Genomic DNA, 18,039 nt, shown 5'->3' on the forward strand with positions numbered 1-18,039 from the left:
GGTATGAGAGGGCGTCGCGTATAGACGTCTTTTTTTTTATGAAATAAGGGGGCAAACGAGCAAACGGGTCACCTGATGGAAAGCAACTTCCGTCGCCCATGGACACTCGCAGCATCAGAAGAGCTGCAAGTGCGTTGCCGGCCTTTTAAGAGGGAATAGGGTAATAGGGGAGGGTAGGGAAGGGAAGGGTAGGGAAGGGAAGGGAATAGTTGAGGGTAGGAAAGGGAATAGGGTAGGGGTTAGGGGATTGGGCCTCCGGTAAACTCACTCACTCGGCGAAACACAGCGCAAGCGCTGTTTCACGCCGGTTTTCTGTGAGAACGTGGTATTTATCCGGTCGAGCCGGCCCATTCATGCCGAAGCATGGCTCTCCCACGTATAAACGTCTACGTTCAGACGTTCGTAATATCTTCTGTTTGTCCACCTTGACCGGCGTAGAGAGGCTTTTCAGAATCAACACCGCTTTAACTTAAATATTTGTATGACATAGAAGATGAACTATTAAGATACGAAGAGCCAACTAATAACAACAATGAACCAGTAATATTAACAAAACGATTGTATGTCGCGTGACGATCTCGTTCTCGTCTCGTGTTACAGATCTCGTCTACAATCACGGATACATAATTGTTGTTTTTGCTGTAAATATAAATATAAACGAAATTATTGTTTATTTTGTTGTAATAAACGCTTTTGGTTGTTGTGTAAATAATAGGTCTATTTGGACAGGTCTAAAATATACTAAAATATTACCCCGAACCGGTGGTAGGCACCAGTACTTAGTATCGACATTCAGAGAATATTCATTGTAAAAAATGTATTCTTTATAAAAAAATTGAGTAGGTACTTAAGAGTTTTAATCTATATATTAATACGTGAGAGAAAAACTTTGTAACCCTTTTTACGAAAAATGGGGAAACGTAGGTACATGAAATTTCGCATAGTTATAGTTTATATGGTGAAGGAGTGCATCGAGCTAATATTATTTTAAAATTATGCTTTTATCATATATATTTTTAACAAATAAAACGTTACACACACTACGACACCACTACTAGGAAAAATGACAGATTTTTGAGTGACAAGCCTATACATACGAATATACTCTTTTATTTATGGTTGAAGTCTGTTGACAACAAGTTGACAAATTGAAAATGGATTATTGTTTTTTTTATTTAATTTTAGATACTATTAGACAATGCTTAAACGGCCAGTCTGAGATCAGCTGAGTCCCAGAGACAAGAATTGAAAAAAACTATGATGAAGTCAATATTTTTTACAAAATATAGGTAGTAGTCCTAATGTCGTTGCAAGTAAGGTCGAATTTCGACCATCGGGCGATCTCTAGTCTTGTTAAATACGAAGAATCGGAGAGATATTATATTATTATGTTCATTGTTAACCCAAAGTTAATTTTAACCTGCTCTGGCGCTAAGGGACTAAGGTACTTCGTGAATAATATTTTTAACTAGATTTTAAAAAATTATTATCTAAATGCGTCTAAATTAAATGTAGAGTCAAATTATTAAGCTAAACAAACAATCTTATACTAATTGAGACGCTATAATATGTAAACTACTTGTATGTTTATCATTATAGCATCTAATTAACATAAGTTGGCAATGAATAGCAAACATAGTAATATTGATAATGGAAATATTATTAATAATAATTTACTGAAGATAACAGAATTAGCACAGTGATTAGTATAGAATACTTTTAGTTATATAGGGTAAAAATTGTTCAGGTTGTTAACCCTGAAAAAAGTTTTAACTCTTTGTTTTACAAATACTAATAGACACAATACTTATGTTGGAAAAAACGAAGCCGTTTTAGGGAGTGATGCCCCATGTGACCTTCCCATCCCCTCCGCGAAGCGAAGAACTTTTTTTTTTAACCTATTATACTATTCCACTCGGGCAAAGGCGAGGAATATTTGTCTCTTTAAAAAACAACTTAGAAAACGAAGTTTAATGTAAGCCTTGAGCTTACAACAATTCTAAAGTTATGAATGATTGATGACATTGTTGTAGACAACATCTCTGAAAATTATACCAGTAAATAAGTTATAACTAGCGTAATATAGTCGGAGAGCCAGCGTGTAGCTCTACTGCAATTATGATTATAACCTTCACTGGAATTCCATGAATATTTCAAGACAAAAATTAGCTAAATCTATTCAGTCATCCTCGGGTTTTTTTAGTAACAAAAATTTAAATGTGTATTTTTTTTTATATTAATAAGGGTGCTAATATCTTGTACAGTTATTGTACAAGACATTGGCAAAGTACTTACCAATAAATAATGAACAGAAATACAAAATTGGGTTTAAAATCTTTGTTTTACAACGCATGCTCAGCATGTATTTAATGGATTCCAATCAGCACACACCGATACATAAAGAGTATAAATATTATGTTTATGCAATATGCATAGTGCATACATTACAGAAAATATGCGATTTATTTGCTTTTACGCTCGTCGATGTATGACTATTGACTATGCATGAAATTGTTATGATAATAGATTATAGTTTATGTTATCTCCTGTATCTATGGTAAATGCCTTTTATAGGTCATGTCTTTTTATTTTCGCTTTCTAAAAACTTTTGAGTTTAAGATTGGTAGGCATCATGTAAAAAATATAGTCATCATGTAGAAAGTTCGTTCTGAGTTATAAAAAAAGATAATAATTAATAATAGATAGTATACATACGGATACCTGCTTTTATTGACCATTATTTCGAGCATTTGTTATTCTATAAATGTAATACAGTAAACAATAATAGATAAGTGAGTAGACAGCGGGCTCTCGAAGAGAACTCTTTATCAGTTTGTCAATAAGGGAAAATTTATAACAAAGTCAAGGTTACGCCAATGATTAGACCACCACTTTACTCGGACCCTCGAGGATGTGCACTCCAGTAGCGGAATGGAGAGGTCTCGTATGACGTAGCCACTCGCCCGGGGGTCAAGACACTAGTTCGCATCGCGTATAAATAGTCTAACCCAGATCAATATTCTTAGATTAAGTCCGTAATAAGTAGTAGCGACTGGTGATAAGACATAGATAATTTATAATAACCAACTTATCCCTTTTTTTTTTTTCAAATCTTGAAGTTTTCTTTTTTGATGTTGGTTATAAAGTTGGTCCATATCAAGAATCGGTTCAAGTCGAAATGTGTTAGAATCTTCTATCGTGTGTTGAGGGCGTTTAAGAGGACAAGGGCGAAGCTCCGTCGAATGACGCTGCTGGAGTACTTTCGGAGTAACTGGTAATGTTACTTGATAGTGCTAGCACCGTATCACGCCTGATCTTAATTGGTTGGTGTCATGTGTTTAAATTAGGTGTCAACTGTCAAGGGAGGTCGACAACGATTGTTTACCTGCAGGCATGTAGGCTAGTTCAAGTCACAAATATAACAGATTTTTTTCTGATATTGAGCAGTCATGAATTTGATAGGAACATCGTGAATATTTTTAAGCGAATAAAATAAAATGTTTTTAAATAATTATGTATATTATTATGTATATAAATTATGTAAATACTTTGTATCTTGATATTAAAAATAAATATATCGGGAATCGCGCATACTGACGCAAGTATGCAGTGGCCCTAACTTGTTTTTTTTTATTTGTGCAAATGTGAGTGTGTGCTAAAAACGATAGTCCCATACCTTAGCAATAAAACGACACAGAAGTCGCCCGAGAGAACTTTAACATTTTTAAACTCGAATTAAAATGCTCCTCTGAGCGTTTATAACGGCACCGCGTTCACTTTGACCGCGGTGTTTTTGTATGAAACACGTTATAGTACTGAATTTAAAAGCTTCTCATTATAAGTTTTATCGTTTCGAGTTATTTTAATTTCCTCGCAAGTGCACAATTTTGATTCTTTTAATGCATTATTATATTTTGTTGCGAAATATCATACCCAGCGCACGGGCGACGAAAATGTCTTTGTCCTCCTTAAAATGTCTCTGTCGGCTTTGTCGCCCATCATTTGTGTCCAGATTAAAAACTCTAGCACATTCAAAATAGTCTATTTTTCCACAAAACGTGATGGTTTCACTGCACGGTCTCATGTTGTGACTTGTGGAAAAGAAGACTTTATTTTGCGTGTGTTTAATCCATGCAAATCATAAGACATATCAGTCGACAGTGCGCGGGCCCTAGCAGCTCATTTTGTAGTTTAGAATTTAGATATTGTTTGCATGCACTGCCTGTCTTAGCTCGAAGTTTATTGCATGCAGGTCTAGGCGAGCCTCGCAGCAGCTGTCGAGGAGCGCTGAGAGCATCGATCAGTCGTTCAAGAGGTAATTTCATTTTTTTTTCATAATATTTCATAGTGACACTGGCTTGTTTCATTTTCTGCACACACTAGCAATTTTTGTTGTAAAATTTTGCAAAAAATAAAAGTTTTGATTTTTAATGTTGAAAAACTGTTTCGAAAGTCGCAAGTGTGTGCGGAGCCTTACGTGTTGTATTAAAACGTTCGCGCTACAATTATTTATTATACACATTTGTAGATCATAATTTTTGTATGTAATTATAACAATTTCATTTTTGACTGTTTTATGTGCGTGTTTCTGGTTATAAATAATGTTCTTGTTTGTTCCCCTAATTGAAACAAAAAATTGAACTAAAAATAAATTATTTTTATTGTGAGCATATAAATTATTGACACGATATAATAACTAATACAATGTGTTATTTTCACACTATCAGCCACTAATGGGTAAAATGTGTCACTGTCATATAATCTGAACATATTATTGTATCTATCAGCGCTAATATGGCGACTTTCAAACGTCATTTTTACGTCAAATTTAGTTCTCTTCCCCCGCATTGGGGGCGCTGATTCCGCTTCAAATAGGCACAAAAACCAGCAGTCATTTCAAGGGGTATCATAAGTCCAGCGTACTTGTATAATGGAGGTCAGGGGGGCGTAGCCAAAAATAGTTTGTTAGATTATGTATTTAAATGTATATTTGTCATTGTAGGCTGATTTTAGTCTCACGCTGACCGCCCGCTGACCGTCCGCGCCGAAACCAAAATGTACGGTATGAAATACCAGCGCAGACCGATAGGTACGCGTTATTCAAAAACGATTCTAAGAATTTCATACATCTCGGACACTCGGACCATTAGCGCAGCCGTAGTACCCAAAGTAATCATTCCAATTTTAGCGGGTTTTATTTAACTTATTTAAAACTGGCTAGTTGTTTTGTTTTCAATTTAATTGTTATTAACAGAAGTAAAACTGGCTGTTAAGCATTTGTGTATCAACCCGCAAAAAATGACACATTGAGTTTTGTATGCAGTCTTGTTCTTTATATAATTTAGAACCAGACAGCATTCATAAATCAGCACCCAAATTTTTTGTGGGTTGATACACAAATACTTAATAGCGATCAACTATAAATTGACAATGGTGATTATGATGATGAGGATGACGTTGGCGACCTCTATATAGAGCGGTGTCCTGGCAAGTCCCGTCTTTGTATCCTGTTTACGTTTCAATTGACGCCATCAGCTGTTTGCTTATTCGCATTACAGTTATTTGGGGCGCGTGTTTTTCAAAGCGTTTCGTTTTAGCGTTCGTCATTCGCGAAAACTCTTTTGTTCCCACTTTTGACGACTTAATATGGATACAGATTCGAGATTATTTTGGATGTTAAGCTCTTAAAAGAGTGGTATTTACGATAATAAATGACGCTTTTGTCACTGTTTCTTATGTGTGCATTATTTGAGGATTTAAAGGGATTTGATGTCTCACTTTTTAAATGTCTTACAAAAATTGACTCAACTTTCGAGACTAGAGATAAAAAATTATAGATTTTTTAAAGACCTATGGTCTCAGATACGGGACGAGTCACAGAAGTTTATAAAAAGATATGTAGCACCTCCATCGTGGGTATCGCAGTCACAATAGATTATTATTACCAATTGTTATGCGGCAGCCGGCAGCCGCTAGGGAATTGATGGGTTAAAATGAACTTTGTGACTCGTCTCGTGTCATAACTATATTGGGTTATTACACAGACAAACGAAGTGCTAATAGACATAATATGCCGAAGCCTAAACAACACACAACCGATGTTGATATTATGTTCAGACGGTCACAAATCCGGTAACATCCAGCGAGATCGAGCGGACACTCGCAGTTACTAGGACAACCCTCTTATATAATTGTTTATGTAATTGTATATAATTTTCCAGTTAATTAATGTGTTATACTGTAAATTTCCAGGTCCAAGAGTCGTTCTGTCGACCATGGCTTCGCCGCTCCCTTCGACCTCGAGACTCTGCGCTCGAAGGTGGAGGGCCGATTCGACGCTGTTAACAGAGGTATGTACTACAGTTTATACTTTTTTTATATCTATTTTTATGTGATTGTAAGCAAACAATCGAAATTATCAGGCAGGGTTTTAAGTTGGTGACATAACGTATCACGTAAGGACTCGTGTGCAGGCACCTATAGAGCTCTACATTAACTCTAGATCGGAAAATATTTTCGTAACCCTTTTCGAAAACGCAAAGCCAAATTATGCTTTCTGTGGATCGTGTCCATCCCCTGATGAAGAGGAATATCGAAAACCCTGTATTTCTGCATTGCCCTGCTAATGGCCACCACGCATACGTCGCTGGTAATGTTAATATTTTAATGACACGCATACATTAATATGCTGCTGCTCACACCTAGTAGGTACGGAGCTAGCTTGCTGCGGTTCATGCTAAGTAGTGAATTGAATTATATTTTCGTCAAACAAAATTATTTTGTATTTTTCATCCTTAAACTATTGCTATTAATTAAACGTTATGAGACCGTCACAAAGAGCTTGGATGTTCAGCGGTTTGAGTTTCCGTCTCCTTTGTAGCGGTAATTTATTTGAGGGTAGCTCGCCGGGCGCCGGGCGGCACACTCACCGGAACGCTGTGACGTTTCCGCTACAAGTTTTCATTTGTGAAGATAACGGGGTGAATTTTTAATTTGCGCTTTTCTTTAAAATTACGAATAGATTTGGTTTATATTAAAAATACTTTAAAATACAGGTAATTTTTTTTTCGCTAACCTTTTTAAAATGATGTGACCAAAGTCTAAGTATATTGATACATTTTGTTAATAGTTAACCTTATTATCGAAATAATGTAATACTTTGAACGATAGCTGCTAGACATGAATTTAAAGATGTTAAAAAAATACGTGCATTGTCCGGCGTAGCGGCGCGTAGCAGTTGCTACGAGTGTTGACCAGCCCCCCTAGCATACGCCAACGAGATATCTCGTGGATATCTCACTCTCGAGCGTAGTGATATTGTCGATATCGATATATATCTCTTTTTCGCTAAATTTCTCGTTCGTATATAGTTCGTTAGTATATAGACATAAATAGCACTTATAAAAAAAAAAACAAAATTATCTCTAATTTTGACGACAGACGTACGAGAGAAAATGTATGTCATGTTAGGGTCAATAGAGATGAAGAGATAAACCAGTTAACATGGAGAAAACGTGTTGAATGAGATATCTCGTTGGCGTATGCTAGCACGGCACTACGTTATACGTAGTACGTCCTCAGTACTATTATAGTGGTTCGGATCCAAGTAAATCTGAATGTAAACATATTTTTAAATTAAGTGGCGAAACAACGTTTGTCGGATCGACAAGTTTTTTTATAATATTAGATGAAGCCCCAGGAACGGTACCTACATGTTTTCGGGATAAAAAGTTTCTTATGTCCTTTCCCGGGACTCGAAAGTACTTCCATACGAAATTTCATCAAAATCGGTTCAGCGGTTTGGGTGTGAAGAGGTAACAGACAGACACACTTTCGAATTTTTTCTATTAGTATGGATTTGGTTGTTTTCCATCGACATAGCTAATAAATGTTTTATTAGCCTATACATTGTACGTGCGAAATTTGTTACCCCGTCATCTGTCGACAGGGATTGGCAGCCGGTGGCGGAAATAAACATGTCGTTAAATGTTTATGTGTCTGTTTGTTTGTACAAAATCTCATCGAGTGATGTTTCACTAATTGCGATAAAATCCCATGACGACATACGGTCGCGCCGGTCGGGTTTATGTGGTACTAGCGCGGATGATTTCATACTTTCATTGCCATGTTTAAATAGACAGACGGTTAAATAAGTATCCGACTAAGCAATTCGAGAACATTGATAGATTTTTATTACAACTAAATCTTCATACTAGATGCCTACAGCTTCCACTGTGCTGTGCATAAACCGATTGTTTTTTTTTTTTCGAGAAAAAAAAACTGCATGATGTATCCTTCCAGGGATCTAAAAGTCTTTATTCTTGATTTCATCTAAATATTATGTAAGGCTGTTTAAGCATGCAGTTGTAATATTATGGTAAGGTTAGAATGAATAAAGTTTATAACAAATGCACGGACAAAGATTCTAGAACAGTGGTTCCCAATTAGTTTTTGCTGCGTACCACTTCAAAAAAGACCTCAAACTTGCGTACCCCTTATTGTAGCAATCACACTAATAATATTATAAATGCGAAAGTTTGTGAGTGTGTGTATGTTCGTTATTTTTTCATTCTCAAACACCTGGACCAATTTTGATGAAATTACCAATACAGGTAGTAAGTTGACACCCTGGATTAACATCCGGAAATTATTCTTGTTTTTACTGATAGCCGCACGTACCCCTTGATGCAATTTCACGTACCCCTGGGGGTACGCGTACCACTAATTGGGAAACACTGTTCTAGAATATTGTCACAAAATACGTTCATTTAAAAATATCGATTTAACGTCCCAGATTCCCGTGACATCACCACAATTTTAATGAAATAATTTTCCACTGAATGCATTTGGCTGCAATTCAATTATCACATGTGACATGAGTCATTGACTTAACCCATTTGGCTGGTTCTTAACACCCGACTATTTACTGTTAGTTGGGACTATATCATGTGATTTTTTTATTCTTCTATAACTGTTATTGTTTTCAGAGCTACATTTTACAAATTATAATCATATTATAATATTTGATATTAGCTTTAATTTTGATCAATGTAGCTTGGGAAGGCGTTTTTAAATAATTCTGAAAATATCTTATAATTATTACTTAAATTTAAGAAAGCAGTTCGTCATAGATACTTAGAGAGTAACAGTGCGTAGGTAACAGTCGATCGCAGATCAATAGCAGCTGTCCTTAGACGTTCAGTACTTAAGGGTGAAGCAAAACGAGCGTAATTTGTGAGTTGTGAGTCGCAGAATTTCGGCTGGCAGAAATTCTGCTGCATTCAGTTTCATACAAAAGTCCTGTTTGATTCACACGAGTGTAATTTTGTGAGTCATGATTTGTATGAAAAGATATTTACGCGACCGAATTTCTGCGACTCACGACTCATAAAATTACGCTCGTTTGGCTTCACCCTTAGATAGTCTGAATGTAGTAACGCGGCCATGGCTACAGTTTCTTATAATACAAAGTAAAAGGTAATACACATTTGAATAAGTACTTGTTGTAAATCCACACTAATAAATGTTAAAATGTGTGCAGCCTGCCTAGCATACGCCAACGAGATATCTCACTCTACATGTTTTCTCGATGTTTGATGGTTTGTCTCTTCATCTCTATTGACCCTATCATGACAAACATTTTTTCTCGCGTATATCATATCGTATATCATCGAAATATGTAACACATTATTTTAGAGTTTTGTCGAGATAATGTCGAGATTTTGACATTATGAGACGAGTAGTTTTTAATTATCTCGAGAGTGAGATATCTCGTGGGCGTGTGCTAGGCAGGCTGGTCACTGGTCTTGTCTTTTGTCTGTTAAATCTTTATGCTTAAACAGCTAAACCAATTTAAATTAAATTTAAAATATAGTTACTTTGAGATACGAGAAAAGACAAAGTAGTGTGTCCCGTAAAATCTACGGTTCCCACGTGATATCAGAAATATCGAATTTTTGTGTCCGCAATTTGTTGCCGGCAACATCATATAAGTTACAACTTACAATATATGGCAGAGGTATTTTGTTTACAATACGAGAGCCAATTGCGCCGCGCCGCGCGAACAATGCCTATATGCCACTCGTTCACCGCTCCCCGTTCACCGTTCTCCGTTCACTCGAGTATGTGAGCGACACGCCATCGAGATATCGATCTTTCATTCACTACCTTTTGAGTGCTAAGAATTTATACCGGTTTTTTTCCAGATGGAAATGTTAAATATTTGAGTATGAAACTGAAATTTTTGGAAGCAAAATATTTTTATGAGTGTTCTTTGCGATAATTCCAGTGATTTTGTTCATCGATATGCGATGATGAATCAGAAAGTTTACAATTTTGATACTTACTGTAATTTATGTGGAATTTATAAAATATTTTATAATCTTTGCTACGAGGTAAAACGGAAAAGCTCTCAGAATGTATGATTCAAAAGATTTGCTCTTTAGTTTTCATTGATGACTTCTCAGTGAAATAACAATACATAGGTATTTAGAATTAATGTTTTCCGAATCTTCTTTAGTGCATATCTTATAGGCATAGACGTATAATATTATGGACATCGATAACAATCGATATATCGAGGCAAAAAGCATGTCACACCATAGTATGTTGCAACTTGTAAGGCCATTCTGACATTAATTAGGGTAAAACATTGTCACACATATTATTATAATACTACCTTGCTTTGTTTTTTTTAATATAAATAGTAGTAGTCCTATCCTGAATTTAGAAGTCTTTGGTTGTAAGTAGGTGTACAGAGTACCTAAGACTAGTATAGACTATAGACTATTATAGAGCTCATCCAACCGACTTGATTCATAGTTCTTACTTCTTACCTAATGTCGAGAAAGGCTGTAATTTAGAGCTGCGCGAAACCGCAAGCTAACTTTCCTCTTTCGTTATAATAAATAACGGTTTAGTGGAAGTAGACCTTTGGTTTGCACTTGCGAGGGCGAGGTTCGATCCCAGGTAGTGCGTATCAAAGATATTTTCGGTTCTTGAGCATGTTCTTCGTCGTATGAGAAAAGAAAACAAGTCGGTCCTAAACTTTGATCAGTTCATTTTTCCGGGCTATGCTGTTAGTTATGATTGTAGGAATTCTGCAAGTGCTTGGGGATGGACACTACAGACATTTATAATTTCCCAGGCACTACAATGTTTTAAGTGTGGTCACATAGCTCGGAGACTATTATACGAATCATCCACAACGTATATGCGAAGGCCATTTTAAACGCTCATCTCAAGCCTACCGCTTGCTATAGAACATACCGCTTTAAGTTCATTATAGAGGCAGCTGGACGCGTGCCAAATTCGTAATATTGAGCAGCGAGGTACGAAAGTGGAATAATTAGGATGACGGTCGTAATGCTCGGGTTTCGAGGCACAGGTATCGGAACGCGCTATCGATTTACCCCGAAACCCTCGGGGTCTGCCGGGGTAACCCACCCGGGAGGGACAGGAGGGGTTTGGGGGGTTTATCCGAGTGACCTTTACCCCAGATTGGATGTTAATTGCATCGCGTGCATGTGTTTGCTCGCATCAATCTTGTCGCCATCACACAATCGACTTGTTCCAATTCATCCGCGACTGCCGAACCATATATCATCGCTGCCATTTATCAAAGGGTCGTGTTTGCCAAATTTCGGCTGCTCCCGGTGATTCATTTGTTTTTAATAACCCTTTGACTGGTAAAATATATTTAATGAGTAGGTAGCAACATGAAGCTTTAGGTACCGACGTGTCGCGGCCCGCGGGGCGCATCGACCGAGTCGTGGTGAAAAACAGTCGTGATTTTTGTCAATTTTTAGCATCTACTGGAAAAATATTTTTCTCCGCCCACGTCCAACGTAAAAGGCTGATTTTATGTAGGATAAAAATAAAACATTCCAATTGCAAGAGCGCAACGCATAAGTCATGTAAAAGGTCGTTGAAAAATAATATGAAATTCCAATCATGCCCGATAATATAATAACGCTCATACAAAAAGAATGACGTGGGCGGGCACCCTTATTCCGCCTGCGCACTGCAATAGGATTTCCGCTTTAAATCTACGAACAAATCTTTAAAAAATCTCCTAGCAAAAGTTTATCTTGAGTTTATCATGCTCCTTTATGTATAAACCGCTTTCACTTCCTTATTAATATGAATTGTAAATGCGTTACATTTATCCTTCCTCATTAAATATGTCATGTATTTGCATAGCACTTACATCAGACATAATATTATTTTCCATGTAGGTAATGGGTAAGTACTCTATAAAGAGAGTTTTTTTCAGAATAACTAACTCTTTTCGGTAGAGTCATCTATCTACATACCTAATACTTATAGTCCTTTAGCACATATAACGTTAAATCTAGCTTAGAAAAAATATTTAGAAAAATTTTAACACCACTTAAAACTCTGATCGCGTTTTAATTTGCTTATTTTGTAAATCTACGTATACGCGAAGCGTTTAACGCTTAATTAAAACAACACACTCGGTTTTCCAGAAGACTTAATTGTTTTTCTGTACAATTTCGTGAAAAATTAGACTTTTTTATGACGTATGTGCTAGACTCTAGAGTTTCAAATCAAAATGCAAATGATGGGTCACGGACACATTTCAATTGACTAGAGTCAGACTGACTGCGCGGGCTCTTTGGGCGGTCACTCAAATAATAAACTCCTTTAAAACAATGCAATGGTATGAAATATGAAAGGATTTCGTACGTCATTCTAAAAATATATTCATATGAATAGATTTTTTTCCGATAGATCGTTTCGATCTATCGGAAACGGAGCTTAAGCTTGCGCCGAACGGCCGAATAATAAAAATGACCATCGCTATGATGTCCATACAATGTAACTGTCGGTCGTAAACGTTCATACACGTGCTTTAAAGTTTAATGTACTGTTTTACGAGCACATTAAGCCTCGTACATTCGATTTCCAGCTGTGAATCAAGTCACTGTCCTGTACTGAGTGACTAATACTTACTACTGGTTTTGTTAAAGAAAAATTTGTATGTATGTCATATATAAATTTTAATATGAGTTGAGAGGGATATTTGTCACGTAGCCGGTAGCACTATTTATCGACGAAGAAGTTAACTGAGTACTTTATGTATGGTCAAGCCGTTTCGAGTATGGCAACGAAACCTGTGACACGAGAATCTATACTAATATTATAATTCTGTAGAGTTTGTTTCTTTGTTTGTTTGAACGCGCTAATCTCAGGAACTACTGGTCCGATTTGGAAAATTCTTTTACTTGGATAGCCCATTTATCGAGGAAGGCTATTGGCTATATTTTATTATTCTACGACTAATAGGAGCGAAGAAATAGAGGAAAATATGGAAAAAACGGGGGAAATTATATGAAAGGGCTTATTTGAACGCGCTAATCTCAGGAACTACTGGTCCGATTTGAAAAATTATTTCAGTGTTAGATAGCATATTTGAGGGAAATGTGAAAAAACGGGGGAAATTATATAAAATTGCTTATTATCTTAAGAACTACTGGAGCAATTTTTATGTTATTTGGCAAACATGAAGAATAGGCTACGAGAAGGGGCAATTTTTTGCGGAAAAATGTACGGTTGCGTGAAATTCCTAAATTACGGAACATCTATAAATAATAAAAGCGTAGGAAAGCCAATTCTGAATATTGAATACTTTTGTACAATAAATAATACTTGGGATGTGAATTGTGATCTACTATGCTAACGCGGACGAAGTCGCGGGCATCAGCTAGTTTTATATATTAGACTAGCTGTCCCGGCAAACGTTGTTTTGCCATATAAATAATTTTTGGTATGAAAAATAGATGTTGGCCGATTCTCAGACCTACTCAATATGCTCACAAAATTTCATGAGAATCGGTCAAGCCGTTTCGGAGGAGTATGGCAACGAAAACTGTGACACGAGAATTTTATATATTAGATTTTGCGTAAGTTTCGTTATTTTAGAAGTGAAGTAGGAACTCTATATCACTATCTACGCCGCTTAGCTACGCTTTCAGACGTCTGTGTTGTTTACATAGTATTTTGATATCATTGGTTTACATATTAACTAAAGCTAAGCTTAACACGACCGCGGAGTTGGTATTATGCATGTGTAGTGTGTATTTATAAAGATCAAGTTTTATTGTATTGATTTCTTACCGCATTTAGCAGTAGCGGTATAAGGTTATCTGTCCGTCGCATTATCTATTAATGGTGGTGTGGCGTAACCCGAGACGCGGGCGAGGCCGCGGTACGGAGTATGTAGTGACTTAGGGTTGCCAGCCGTCCTGTTTTCCCAGAATATGTTCTAGTTTTTGTAGTGAATGTCTTGGGATCCTGAGTAGTTACTATGAAGCGTCCTGAGATACTGAATACTTATTCCTATAAATTTTGTTACAAACTAAAGTGTTTTATTATTTATTTATTTATTTGTTGGTTTTGTTTTACGTTGAAGTGACTAGTTTTAAATCGTATTTGTCACAACTCACAAAACATTTTATCATAATATTTCAATTTTATTTTAGCTCTTTTCACTAGATTATAATTTCACTATTGGAAGTATGACCTGTTTTTATAGGAAATTGTTCTGGTTTTTCCAACATCAAACTTGTTTTTTTTTATTTGAGGTGGGCAACCCTAATATAGTGGCACGAGCGCTGAGCCTTGTATGGGCAAAATAGAAAAGGAAATTTTTTATTTTTATAGATAAAAGTACTAGGTAATATACTTAGTAGGGACGTCAACATCATCCAGGGGGGGCAGCTGCCCCTCCTGCCCCCCCCCCCCACCCGTTACGACCATGAATATTTCTGAAGATATCCACAAAAACTTTCGATGCTGAAAATGGATGAAATTTCTAAATAGCAACGTCGATATCGACAAGTGATAGCTGCACGACATTCGATCAGTGAATAAATACAAACACTGCTCTACTTTCAACAATGTGGAAATCGAAATCAAATGGTCAAGTTTTGTTCTCGACGCAAACAACCAAAATAAATAAATGCGACAACCAAGTGGGTTTCGATCCAGCGCACTACGGGATCCGTACAAAACGGGAAAAAGTTATTTTAACCGTTTCAAAGAAATATTTTTTTAAACCACCTTAAATTTTTACTGTGTTACCACGGTTCATGAGATGCATCAAGTCATGAGACAGATACGGAAAAAGTAGAGTCTCTACACATTTATGTATAGTCGATATTTCTTTACATATCCCTATTCCACAATATTTGTTAAACTTAACAACAACAATAACTCAGGGATGCGCATCTCAAGCACATCCAATTAAGCGGAACACAGCCACGAGCCACGCACTTGTATTTTTAAACAGTACCTCAAGAACTTAATACATATTATGTGCTTCGGGTTTCGCTTTTTCGGGTTCCCTAGTAAAATGGTATCAAATCAAAAAACATTACGAAAATTTCAAATAAAAAAGTAATTGAACTTTAACAATGTAAACATTCATTGTCTCCGACATGTTCTTCAATGTTTTTTTTAATGAAATAAAGGGGCAAACGAGCAAACGGGTCACCTGATGGAAAGCAACTTCCGTCGCCCATGGACACTCGCAGCATCAGAAGAGCTGCAGGTGCGTTGCCGGCCTTTTAAGAGGGAATAGGGTAATAGGTGAGTGTAGGGATGGGAAGGGAAGGGAGTAGAGGAGGGTAGGGAAGGGAAAAGGGTAGGGCCTCCGGTAAACTCACTCACTCGGCGAAACACAGCGCAAGCGCTGTTTCACGCCGGTTTTCTGTGAGCCGGTGGTATATCTCCGGTCAAATTCCTTTCGTGCCGAAGCATGACTTTCCCACGACACACAATAATGTGCGCTTTGCTTTATATCGAGCCTTGTATTATCTTAGATCTATTCAGATCTCTAGCCTTGTTTTCTGAGATTCCTGATTTATTTTACTACATAATGTGCTTCATAATACCTTGCGTATAATTAAAGAAATGGTAAAATTACAATATAAAGTTTTACCACAGCAAAACAGAAGTTGAACAGGTTTAAATTCTCAACTCCCAATACGGAGATGTGATTAATCACTTACAACTATATTAATATGTTCAGGGTCTAATATTTCTTACGTGTCAATAATTTATTGGATCTTTATCATCATCAATATGCACTAGTCAAAGATGCATCTCTATCTGCCTCTCTTTCTTTAAGAATTTCTAAGTACGACATCTACATTAAAGCTCCTATGGTCCGAGTCACAAAATGTCATACAAATTTTGATTTTTTCGTAAATTCAAAATTTTAGGACTCCATTGTTAATTATCATAAATAAATTATTAATATAAATAAATAATTAAAATATGAATACTATACAATCGCTTGTAGTAGTAAAATTCCAGAGCGTGGGATTTTTTGATTTAATGCGTTTAAGCTAACAACATCTTAATATATATATTTCTTGTGTGCGTGTGTATGTGACTGAACTCCTCCTAAACGACTGGACCAATTTTGATGAAATTTTTTGTGTGTGTTCGTGGAGATTCGAGAATGGTTTAGATTTACAGTTTGGTCTACTGGAAAATGTTTTTTCAATTAATTTCTTATTTATAAGGAGAAATATTATAAAGGCGAAAGTTTGTTTGGATGTATGGATGTGTGGATGTATGGATGTTTGTTACTCTTTCACGCAAAAACTACTGAACGGATTTTAATGAAACTTTACAATAATATAGCTTATACATCAGAATAACACATAGGCTACAATTTTAACCGACTTTCAAAATGGGGGAGGTGTTAAGTTCGTTTTTTTATGGTCAACGATTACTCCGCCATTTGTGAACCGATTTTCAAAATTTTTCTTTTGGTATATAGGGTATCATCTCAATTTAGTATTATATTCACAAAAGTGGTGATCTGATGAAGGATCCATAAGTAATGAGGGAACTCCTCAATATTTATAGGGAAACATGTGGTAACTTCGGTTTCGTGAGAAGTATTCTAAGCATATGCTACCAACAAGTAAGATTTTGCACCGAGGTATACCTGGTATACCGTGGTTCGGAGGGTGCTAAGAGAACTCCTGATTCTTTATGGATACAAGTTTGGGAGTTTTGGCGTTGTATTAAGAACAGAAAACATATGCTACTATGCAAATTACATTCATCATCATCATCACTACCATATTATACATATATTAACATACTCTTCAGGTTTATAATAATAACCTGAAGAGTATTTTTGCTTGAACGCGCTAATCTCAGGAATGTAGTCCGATTTAAAAACTTATTTAAGTGTTAGATAGCTCATTTATCGAGTAAGGCTATAGGCTATATCTCTATCTTAGCGTAATAATTCACGCTAAGACTAATTCGACCGAAGAAACTCAGGAAAATGTGGAGAAAACGGGGGAAATATTACAAAGGGTTTATCTCACGAACTACTAGAGCAATTTTTATGGCAATATTTGGCACAGATATAGAGTAGACCACGTGAAGGGAGTAGGGGCATAAGCTATTTTTTATGGGAAAATGTACGGTTTCCGTAAAAATCCTAATTTACGCGGGCGAAGCCGCGCGGGACATCTAGTAATATTATAATATTAGTAAATATATTATTAATCTGCAGGGTTTTAGTCTTTATTTATATAATATTTTGTATATAAACAGTCTCATAATATATAATGTTATTGTTTCAGACGAGGACGAACATATTAAGAGGTTACCGCCCCAGCCTAACATCAAGACTATGACCTACACGGTAAGTTACTTAAATTGCTATTTTTTACCCCCGACAAAAAATAGGGGTGTTATAAGTTTAATGCGTCTGTGTGTGTGTCTGTCCGTGGCATCGTAGCATCTAAACGAGTGGATTTTGATTTGTTTTTTTTTTTCGTTTGAAAGCTGACATTATCGAGAGTAATCGAACCAATTTCCATTCTTTATGGTTATTAGCAAACCGACAATAACAGAGTAAGTTACTCGGTAACTTGTAAAAAGTCACAAGAGACCGCAACTCCTTTAGAACTTCAATTTTAAAGCAAACAAAAGTTTGTCTGAACTCCGAACTTGTTACTTGTAACAAAGAGGTCTTGAAATTAC

At 36.3% G+C, this 18,039-nt stretch overlaps 1 protein-coding gene across 9 annotated transcripts in view; it reads left to right on the forward strand.

The window, feature by feature from the left end:
- LOC121729604 (TLD domain-containing protein 2) overlaps positions 1–18,039 on the forward strand; it is a 208,107-nt gene that overhangs the window by 127,169 nt on the left and 62,899 nt on the right. For 4 of the 9 annotated variants that reach the window (XM_042118170.1, XM_042118171.1, XM_042118165.1 and 1 more), the window contains exons 3-5: positions 4,253–4,315; positions 6,253–6,350; positions 17,637–17,698. In XM_042118170.1, the coding sequence (XP_041974104.1) occupies positions 4,253–4,315; positions 6,253–6,350; positions 17,637–17,698 (223 nt within the window). Of the gene's footprint in view, positions 1–3,068; positions 3,275–3,374; positions 3,396–4,252; positions 4,316–6,252; positions 6,351–17,636; positions 17,699–18,039 lie in introns of those variants that run through there. The other 5 variants (XM_042118172.1, XM_042118166.1, XM_042118168.1 and 2 more) reach the window with 3 other exon arrangements.

Source organism: Aricia agestis, chromosome 8 (assembly GCF_905147365.1).
Source record: "Aricia agestis chromosome 8, ilAriAges1.1, whole genome shotgun sequence".
Taxonomy (NCBI): Eukaryota; Metazoa; Arthropoda; class Insecta; order Lepidoptera; family Lycaenidae; genus Aricia; species Aricia agestis.